The sequence below is a fragment of the Cololabis saira genome, chromosome 10, assembly GCF_033807715.1.
Source record: "Cololabis saira isolate AMF1-May2022 chromosome 10, fColSai1.1, whole genome shotgun sequence".
Lineage (NCBI taxonomy): Eukaryota > Metazoa > Chordata > Actinopteri > Beloniformes > Belonidae > Cololabis > Cololabis saira.
In genome coordinates this window covers 10,206,762-10,217,820 of record NC_084596.1, presented here as the reverse complement: position 1 = coordinate 10,217,820, position 11,059 = coordinate 10,206,762, and the positions used below count along the sequence as shown (strand labels likewise).

Genomic DNA, 11,059 nt, shown 5'->3' with positions numbered 1-11,059 from the left:
CCTCTCTCTCTCCACCTGCCGCCCCAGATGGTGGCCGACTCTTTGTGGTCAACTCAGCAGCATCCCCGGCAGGAAGGAGGAGGCTGGTTGCCATGGTGACCGTGACGTCTAGTTTATATTCAGCTAATCTGACCTGCGTGTTAATGATTATGAGCAGCTGACGAACACAAGCCCATATTGTTTTCTCTGTGTCTATATTTTGTCCTAGCGAGGCGGCGGCGGCGGCGGCGGCGGCGGCGGCGGCGGCGGCGGCGAGGAAATCATCTCCTAATCACAGACACGGCTCCTTGTTCAGATATCGGGGTCGTAGGGGCTGATTAGCTGTTTGAGAAGAAGCCAGAAGTTTGTGAACCCCTTTAAATGTTTTTCTGGTTTCCAAAGTCACAGTAACGGAGAGACGCGACGCGTTCAGACTCAAACATGATTATTTCTAGTGTTTATTGAACACATCCATTAAAAAGTGACATCGCTTCAGGAAAAACCATGAAGCACAAGAACTAATAACGGTAATGAAAGCTAGGAGTTGGTTCTGGTTCACAACTCGTTCAACTTGTGGCCCAGCTGAGAACCGTTATAGAACAGTTCTACTTCACCTACAGTTATACTTCACCTACAGTTGTACTCAATACTCGAGTTGTAAAAAAAAAATCAGGTGGATTTGATCATATGGGGACAGATAATTTGTGCTGATTACAAATAATATAATATATTACAAATAATAGCAGTGACCAAAACACCTGCAGAAATACTGCAGGAATGACATAGCAGTTAAATGCAGCCTTCTGTAAGCTTTAAATATCCACTGGACTTACATCAAATACATCAAAACACAACAATAAAAAACTGTTTTATGAACTTATCAATATGACTCTGTCCTTCACAGGATAAGTAAAATGGATCACTGCAAAAACTCAAAATAAGAATATTTGTCCTATTTCTAGTTAAAATGTCTCATTTTAGTAAAAGAAATCTCATTACACTTAAAACAAGACTCATCAATGGAAAAAACAACAATTTTCACCTGTTTCAAGTAGATTTTCACTTGAAATAAGTAAAAAAATCTGCCAGTGGAACAAGATTTTTTTGCTTGTAATGAGAAGATAAATCTTGTCCCACTGGCAGATTTTTCTACTTATTTCAAGTGAAAATTTACTTGAAACAGATGAAAATTGTCAAATAAGTTATTTTTCTGGTGTTATTTTTCTGGTGATGACTCTAAATGTTGAAATAGCAGTAAAACCACATTCATTGATGAAATAACATAAAGGATGGAAAGGGGGGATGGCAGTTTTACAGGGGGGGATGATTTGGACCGTTTTTATTTCAGGGGGGATGCCGTCCCCCCTCATCCCCCCTCAACTCCAGTACTGGTTGTACTTCACCTATAGTTGTACTTCACTTGCTGTTTTATCTACAATTGTAAACCCCCTACAGTTGTTAGTTGGTATTCTGATCATATGGATCAGGTCTTTGTTGTGTTGGTCGTGAATGAGTCGTTAGAACCGACGACTCTTCAGCGTTCACCGACGGAACTGAGTCCCGTGTTGAAATGATGTGTTCACTTCACCGTTCAACTGAGCTCAGTCATGAACGAGTAAATGATCCCACTTAGTCCCGTAATGATCGGCGCTTCGTTAATGGCGCTTTTACACTAGTACCTACTCGTCTCGCCTCCACTCCCCTTGCCCTCGTTTGTTTTTAGACACCCAGATTAGAAGTAGGAAGTTGGAGAGAAGCTGCTGTGACGAATTTGATTGTGTGATTTAAAGGAAGAAGACAACAACACTAAAGATGTAGAACCTGGAGGAGATGATAGATGTGCTGCTGGGTCTGTGGCTTGTGTTGGATACCAAGTTAAAAAATGAAAGTGAGAGAAGCTTCAAGCGGCAACGCTTTTTTTTTTTTTTTAGTTTGTCTCTGCTGCTGAAAAGTCCGTTGGTAGCTGAGCAGGTATGAAGTGACAGATCTGCTGGTAGATCTGGTTGTTCCTTATCGCCCGTCTACATCCCTTTTTAATTCTCTCCTCAGCACCAGGTTTATGAACATCTGCACCTCAGAGTTGGATCACCAAACAGACTTCTGCTGCCGTTGCTGCTGGAATAAAATGAAGAGGCCGCGAGCCGCTCTTGTGCTGATTCCCCCTTCCCAATTCATCATCATCATTTCATCATCATTTCATTTATTTTAACTCACGACCATGATCACATGGTATGGAGCACAAGTACACAAACATTCGTACATTAGCAAGTGGCGGGCTGTACATGTTCAACTAAAATACTCAATTTGGCAAAATAAAAATCATTTAAACAGAGGAAGGACATTCTTCAAAAAGGTGCCTAATTTATAAATAACATTTAACTTATTAAATTGAAATAACAAAATCAATTTAAACATAGATGGTTGGTTTGTATAATACTTTGTCTGAGATTCATTATATTTACATTTTTACATTCAAACTAAATATGAAACTCATCTCCAATACGGTTGACGTTACAGAGTTACAGAATCTCTGACTTCTATCCAAACCTTTATACCTTCCAGTGACTTTTAGTATTATGCTGTTATTCATCCTAAAATTACAAATGGCCTGTCTATACTTTTGATTTTGACACAATAAGTACTGTTCTAGTTTAAACTCCATCCATGCAGTTCAGACGTCTGACGGCCCACCGACCAATCAGTGGCCTGTATTGTGATGACATCAGATCCAGGGCCGACTCAGACGCTTAGAACCTCGGCAGAGTAGAAACAGAAAAAGTATCAACTCGGCACGCCTCCCCCCGTAGTGTAAAAGCGCAAAACGGGGGCGTGGCGAGTCGAGTCGCGCTGAGTAGGTACTAGTGTAAAAGCGCCAGAAGTGAGCGTCCAGGTCACTGGTGGACAGAGTTGGGTAGTAACGAGTTACTTTTACTCCGTTACATTTACTTGAGGAAGTTTTGAGAAATGTTGTACTTTTAGGAGTAGTTTTGAATCACTATACTTTTTACTTTTACTTGATTAGATTTGTGAAGAAGAAACTGTTCCTCTTACTCCGCTACATTAGGCTACGTTGAGCTGTTACTTTTCTTTTATCCCTTTTATCCGCGTACGCATCAATCTCATGACATCACTGAGTGATTCTTTGGTATAAATGTTAGTTTTTGCATGTTTTGTCACATTTACACAGACTCAAATACACACAGAGTTTCTATGAGTTCATGTTTGTTCTAGTTCTGCCTGGTTAAAAAAGAAAAGTACAAAGGCTTGAAATTCTGTGCTACTTGTGCTTAATTTATTTTTTTATTCTGTTATTTTATTTATTTTATTATTTATTAAAGTACTTGAATTTACTTTAAGCTTATTTTAATTTAAGCTATATTTTATTTCTTATTAATTTTAATTAATTTTATTATTTTATTGATTTAATTTGCCTGAAGATGATTGTTTTGTACTTTTGTCTGTTTGAATGGTTGTGTTAAAAAAATAAATCAGACGTTACTCAACAGTTACTCAGTACTTGAGTAGTTTTTTCACCAAGTACTTTTTTACTTTTACTCAAGTAATTATTTGGATGACTACTTTTTACTTCTACTTGAGTCATATTATTCTGAAGTAACAGTACTTTTACTTGAGTACAGTTTTTGGCTCCTCTACCCAGCTCTGCTGGTGGACCTGCCAGAACCAGCTCCACAAGTCCAGCGGTAATGCAGAACTGTAACACCTCCAACAGAAACGTCTCAAATGTTTAGACCCTTCATGTTTAGAAATCTCAAGAACCGTTGAGTCCAACAAGCGGTCAGCGCCTGGATCTGGTACCAAAACACTCCCTGGGCGACGTGGGCGTGTCTTCTGAACAAATCCTTGAAGTTAAATGATTCAAGTGATCCGGCCGCTGAAAAGAGCTGCCTAAACACAACCAGATAACCGTGTTGTCTCGTGAAAACATCGTCGAGTATTAGGGCCATGCAGGAGAAAAAATATTTGAGAGGGGAAGATTTTTTTTTATTGTGCACTTAGAGAAAAAAGTCGAAATGTCAAGAATAATGTTGAAATACAAGAATAAAGAATAAATAAAGTCGAAATTTTGTGAATAAAGTTGAAATTTTGCCTTTTTTACTCAACATTTCAACTTTATTCATAAAATTTTGACTTTTTTCTCGAAATTGTACTTCAACATTAAACTTGACATTTCAACTTCTTTCTCAACGTTTTGACTTTTTTCTCGAAATTGTACTTAAACATTTATCTTGACATTTTGACTTTTTTCTCGACATTTCGACTTTTTTCTCGACATTTCACCTTTTTCTCGAAGTGCATAATGAAAAAAAAATCTTCCTCCTAGAATATTATTTTTATTTTTCTCCTGCCTGGCCCTAATGCGTCGAGATTAATGTTGAAATACAAGAATAAAGAATAAATAAAGTCGAAATTTTGTGAATAAAGTTGAAATTTTTCCTTTTTTCCTCAACACTTCAACTTTATTCAAGAAATTTTGACTTTTTTCTCGAAATTGTACTTCCACATTATTGTTGACATTTCGACTTTTTTTTTCAAAATTATACTTCAACATTATTCTTGACATTTCGACTTTTTTCTCGACATTTCACCTTTTTCTCGAAGTGCATAATGAAAAAAAAATCTTCCTCCTGTAAAATATTATTTTTATTTTCCTCCTGCCTGGCCCTAATACTCTTCCGTACGTCAGGGAGCAGTCGCGGGATGCTGCTCACGCGTTGCCATTCACTTTCTGGAGGGTTTTTTCCAGCAATATACACACTATTATCACATTAACTCATAAACAACGGCAGCGGCTCCAAACTAAAAATAATACTCTCTTGTGGAACTTCCATTTATATGTTTGCATAAAAACCCCAGCTGGAGGTGAAGATTTGGACCCCCTGCTGCTTCTCATTAACTTCCTCATGACTGCAGCTCTAATTTCAGCTCCCCCCTGGATTCTTCATTCTCGTGAAGTCGGCATTGTTTTGGCTTTTTCATCTTTATTTAAATGGAAATCTCTCAAATGAAAGTTTGCAAGAAATGTTTTTGGATGTCTGTCTGAAAATATATGTGTTTCACTGGATGGATGGATGAATGGATGGATGGATGGATGGATGGATGGATGGATGGATGGATGGATGGATAGATGGCATGCATGTAGAATTGCTTAACCTGCCTTTAAGTAGAGTAACGAGGAACCACTGAAGAGAAACGTCCTGGTACTCACCCACTTACCTGCTAGTAGCTACATCTAATGTTCCAACCGCCCACTGGACAAATACTTGGAGATAAGTGGACTGTCACAGAAGTAATTACCAGAATAAAAAACATTTATTCCTTTTGAAAAATGTGCAACCGAAGCATTAAACCTGCCAAAGCTGTCAGAGCGACCTCCTGGTCAGTAAAAAGTACAAATGATGCAGATCTTCAGAAGAAGCTCCGCTTTCCTTCCAGGCTGTTAGAAAATACGAGTGGTGCTCCTCACAGAAGGAATGACGGTACACCTTCTTTAAAACAAACATATAAGGAAATCATTACAGAGACATAATGAGATTTCACAGAGGGAAGTTTTTTTGGGATTCACAGTTGGTCGGTATAAACTGGTGCAAGACATGGCTATCAATTTTGTATTTCAAATAAAATTAGAGAGGTTCCTTTTAAAATTTTGCAGTGTATTTACCCTTGTAACAAATTAATTTCTAGGTTTGCTGAAGTGGAGGAAAAGTGCACTTTTTGTGGAGATGAGCCAGAGACGATTCTACATTCGTTTTGTGTGTTTGCCTATAGCCAACTGTATTTTGGAGGGACATGGAAAAATGTATCTGTGATAAAACTGGACAGTCCATCACAATCACACCCAAACATATTATCTCGAAATTTCAATGTGATAGTAAAACAATATGCTTTATAACAAATCTTGTGTTTCTGATGGATAATTTTCATATTCATAAGATGAAGTCCCTTCCAAACTTTGATATATTTACAGTGGAATTAAACTTTTATATACACACATTAGAGCTAATGTCAAATGAGAAAAGTGAACGAACACTACTGTACTTTAATAGCTTACTTTCAGTTACTCCAGAATAAGGAGATATGTTGTGCCTTATTTTATCTTGATTTATATGTTTTTATATTTGTATTATCCAGAGTTGTCAAGTAACGAAGTACAAATACTTTGTTACCTTACTTAAGTAGAAATTTTGGTTATCTATACTTCACTGGAGTAATTATTTTTCAGACGACTTTTTACTTTTACTCCTTACATTTTCACACAATTATCTGTACTTTTTACTCCTTACATTTTAAAAACAACCTTGTTACTCTATTTCATTTCGGCCTTTAAAAAAAAACTATCCAGTTAAATTGCTCCATCCGGATAGAGTGAATTTGGTTGTGGTTGTTTCAGATGTTCTTGTCCAGTTTTGTTCTTACATCCGTTCCCTCAGATTCCTGCAACTAAACTTGGATGTACATTCCAATAAAGGTTAGGATAAATGATAACATGCCTCTGAAGTTTGACTTTTTGCACCATTACAATACTAATAGGCAACTAGTCATCATATCTCCTGCTCTCTGAAACACATGTTAATGCTCAATAGTACACATATATGCTTCTTTAATATATTTGCATTATACTAACATGCATTCATTTTCAATGGCTTTTTTCCCCCTTACATTACTTTTACTTTTATACTTTAAGTAGTTTTGAAACCAGTACTTTTATACATTTACTTGAGTAAAAAACTTGAGTTGATACTTCAACTTCTTCAGGAGTATTTTTAAACTCTAGTATCTATACTTCTACCTGAGTAATGAATGTGAATACTTTTGACACCTCTGGTATTATCCAATTGTAAATATCTACACTGAGAAAGATTTTATTTTACATGCAAAATGAATGTTTGTATGTCTGCAGTTTTTCAATAAAGTTTGAAAAAAACGAGAGAAAGAATCTCAGAGAAAACAAGTGAAATATCTTCAGCAGTTTGTCCGGCTCTCCGGTGGGAAGATCAGCCTGGCCCTCTGCCGCCCCCGTGTGGCCGCTCTGGCGCACTGCAGGGGGATCAGACTCAATTAAACAACAGACACGCTTTGTATAAAAAATTAGACCCCTTTTTATTGTGTTCTCATATATAAAAGAAATACAAAAAGAAACATCGACACCGGGCAAGGGTCCGAGGGGGGGCGGGGCTTCACGGATCAGGGCAACATAAAAAGAGGAAACAACGAGAGGAACGTCAGATGGTCCATGGACCTCTGAAGGGATGAGGAGGGATCAGTCCTCCTCCCATCCCTCCATCCATCCTCCCTCACGGTGGAGCTTCAGCTCTACAGACATTCAGAAACGGCCCAAACCCTCCAGGAGACCAGCCCGGCCTCGCTGGTTGAGTTAAACCGTCAGAACCGTCAAACACGTGAAACTGGGAGGAGAACAAAAGTAGCTTCGGTGATTTCATTCATGTTTACACGACATTCATGATGTGAGCAGGACGCTAACCCTGCGAGTGTCGCGGCTGGGGAACCGCCGCGCCCCTGGCGGCAGATTCCCTCGGCACCGCAGAGGCTTCTGGGAGTCGTCTCAAACCTTTCGTCGTTGGTGTTGGTGGAGAGTTGCTAGCGGCCTTCGTCACCTGGGCCAGGTAAAACCTCCGTAGGGTCCTGATAAGCAGAAGCACGGCCCTGCACCACCACACGCTGCTCTCATACCCCTGTTTCCACCAAACCGGTTACAAGACTGGTTCTGGGCCAGTGCTGAGTTTGGTAGCACCAACTCTTTGCTGGGCTAGAGGAAAGAACTGCTTATGTAAGCCGAGGGGGGAGGAGTTATTAAGACCAACGGCAATAGCAAGACTGGGAGACGGAGACATTTTAACAGGAGACGGAGACATATAAGAATGAATCTGGATGCAGCAAAGCATCATGGGAGGAGGAGGAGACAAGCTGTCTTTTATGGAGCTTTTCCACCAGTACCTACTCAGTCCGACTCGGCTCGTCACGGCTCCACCCGTTTTGTCCCCGTTTGTTTTTCCACAGCCAGGGGAGAAGTAGGCAGGTTGGGGTGAAGCTGCTGTGACGTACTCGATTGCACAACACGTTTGTTTGTGTCGGCGCAGATGAGAATTCAGCTGGAGCCGCGAGCGGCTGAGAGTAAAACAGAGCTCCTGGTGGATCTGATCGTTCCTTATCGCCCGTCTACATCCCTTTTTTAATTCTCTCCTCATCACCAGGTTTATGAACATCTGCACCTCAGAGTTGGATCACCAAACAGACGTTTGCGGTTTATAATAAGATCACTGCGAGCTGTGAGTCGCTCTCGCGCTGACTCCCGCTTCCTGATTCAAACGTCTGACGGCCCCGCCCCCCGACCAATCAGTGGAGTGGAGGGTGGTGACGTCAGATATAATGCCGGCTCAGCCCGGTTAGAACCTCGGCAGAAAAGATACAGAAAAAGTATCTGCTTAGCACGGCTCTACCCGCCTCGGCGCGTAGTGGAAAAGCTCAAGACGGAGACGTGGCGGGTAGAAGCGAGCTGAGTAGATACTAGTGGAAAAGCGTCAATTAGAGATGTATCCACGGAGGAGCTACGTGGACCAAGTCCTGTTAGAGCAGAAACCTGGTTGATGTTTCAACTTTCACGCCAACGTAAACGCAGCGACATATTGTAACTGACGTTTGCAGCAACATAATGACGTGGCTCCCCTTAGGTGGAAAAGCAAACCAATTCTCAGCTGGTTCACAAGTTGAACGAGTTGTGAACCAGAACCAGCACTGAAACCAGAACCAGCTCTGGAACCGGTTTGGTGGAAAAGGGGTTATCAGAGAGCAGCGCTGAAGGGACAGCCTCCGTCCTGGGAACGTCCATGCGAGCCGCGGCCACCGCCGTCCTGCCGACCCTCCCTTCAGTCCTGCAGGTTCCAGTGTTGTGCATCTCCGGCCACGAGTCAAGAGTTGTGATGAATGTGGTGGAGGCGTAGAAACGTCCTCTGAGATCCCGTCTCCACCCTCCACATCGTTACTGACACTGGGAAGCTTGTTGCTATGTAGCTAACAAGGCGGCAGCAGCTATTTCTCATTGACGGTAACGGTTTGTTTACGGCGCTGACAGGAAGTCAGCATCCGTCAGACCTTTAAGGGAATCTGTAGAGATAAAGTTTCAGTCGGGGCATCTCTCGCTGAGACCTTGGAGGTAACTGAACCTCTCAACCTTGACCCGCAGAACCCAGACCTTTTATTGTCCCGGGTGGACGACTTGTCCCATCCAGATACACACCCCCCCCCAACTGGTGTCCTGCACCAGAGTTTCCTGGATCCCTCTGGATTTAACCGCCATCGTCTCTTCCTGCACGAATCGACTCCGTTGGACGTTTATGGGAGAGAAAACCGTCCAGGTTCACTTGGTACCATCAAGTCCTGCTTTGCTTTGGGGGATGCAACCCACAACCCCAGGAGCTAAGAACGTCACCAGTTCTCGGTGGCTCCGCCCACAGGATCTCTCCACCCGTATGTTTGCTCGTGGGAGGTGATTATGGGATGTTTCTACTCGTAATGCTTTGGCTTTTTACTCAGGAGGAAGAAACCCGACTTGCCGGTGGGTTTGGTGACGTAAAGCTAAAGTCCCAGCGCCCCCACCCCCCTCCCCGGCGCCGGTCTGCCGTTTCCGAGGATCCCATCGCATCCCGAGGTTTAACTCAACCAGGAGCCTCACTTCTGTCCTGGGAGCGGTTCTGCTCGGCGGGAACCTGAGCGGACCCGGGCGGCTCTTCAGGACAGCTCGGTCTTGTCGGCCGCCTCCGTGTGATGGCCGCCCCCGCCCTCGGAGCCGCCGGGCGCCAGCAACGTCCTGCGGTTGTAGTGGTGGTGGCCCTTCATGATGCCCGAGTTGTTGTTCTCGTTGAGGATCTGCTTCTGCTTCTGGCGGTTGAGCGACTGCACCAGGCCCAGCACCACGGCGGCCAGCGAGTACTGGCCCGTGATCTTGCGCGGCTGCATGATGAGCGGGTTGGGCTGCACGCGGCCCAGCAGGAAGTGCGTCCGGATCTTGCCCTCCTGCTCGCTGATGCCCTTCACGTAGATCTCTCCGCGGTACTCGAAGGCGAAGCCGCGCTCCTTCAGGATCAGGTATGTGTCCTCGGGCACCTGGATCCGGCCGCTCACGCCCGTGCTGTCCATGCGGCTGGACAGGTTCACCGTCTTCCCCCAGATGTCGTACTGCGGCTTCTTGGCGCCGATGACGCCCGCCACCACCGAGCCGTGGGCCATACCTGCCGAGACACAGAGGCAGAGATGTCAGACAGGGCGGCTGATTATTTCCAGTAGGAATTACCGTATTTTCCGCACTAAAAGGTACTTAAATATTATCAAAAATCGTCAGTGCGCCTTAGGTATGAACTTTGTTGTGTTTACTGACCTCGGACCAGTTTTATGTGGTAACTGAACTCAAACATCTCTCAACATGTTTTAGTGACTTTGGTAGGGACGATGCCGCTCCGCTTGGTGCTTAGCAGTAGAGGGCCCTGCGGTTACTGTGAAGGAGCGTCTCAACACCCGGATACTGAACTGATGTGATGTCATCAGCTCAGGCTGCAAGCAGAGCACCCTAAACCCCGCCCCCCTCTACAACATCCCCTCTGCTTATACCGTAATTTCTGCAGTATAAGGCTTAAAATCCTTAAATGTTCTCAGAAATCGTCAGTCTGCCTTATGCATGAATCTAGTTGTGCTTACTTAAAAAAAAAAAAAATATTATTATTTTACCTCTTTTCTTATCATTTTATTTGTTATTTACTGTTTAATTGTGTCTTGCCGCTTTTAATGTTGATGTAAAGCACTTTGAATTACCTTGTGTTGAATTGTGCTATACAAATAAACTTGCCTTGCCTTGCTTTTGCATTGCTGAACTGAATTGTATATATGTTATGTAAATATGTATATACATGAGGTGTTGGTACACAATACATGCAGTAGTTGTGAAAATGTATTAAGACAGGATACTGAAATCAACTGAGGATTGTAATTACTGAGAAGGGAGAAGGGGTAGGATTAAATAAGCACACACTTCTTTCTACTCCTTTTCGGA

At 42.7% G+C, this 11,059-nt stretch overlaps 1 protein-coding gene across 2 annotated transcripts in view; it reads right to left on the bottom strand.

The window, feature by feature from the left end:
• Positions 1–9,464: 9,464 nt before the first annotated feature.
• adcy8 (adenylate cyclase 8 (brain)) overlaps positions 9,465–11,059 on the bottom strand; it is a 190,600-nt gene continuing 189,005 nt past the window's right edge. For both annotated transcript variants that reach the window (XM_061731666.1, XM_061731667.1), the window contains one exon: positions 9,465–10,244. In XM_061731666.1, coding sequence (XP_061587650.1) covers positions 9,745–10,244 — 500 coding nt within the window. In that variant the 3' untranslated portion in view covers positions 9,465–9,744. The remainder of the gene's footprint in view (positions 10,245–11,059) is intronic.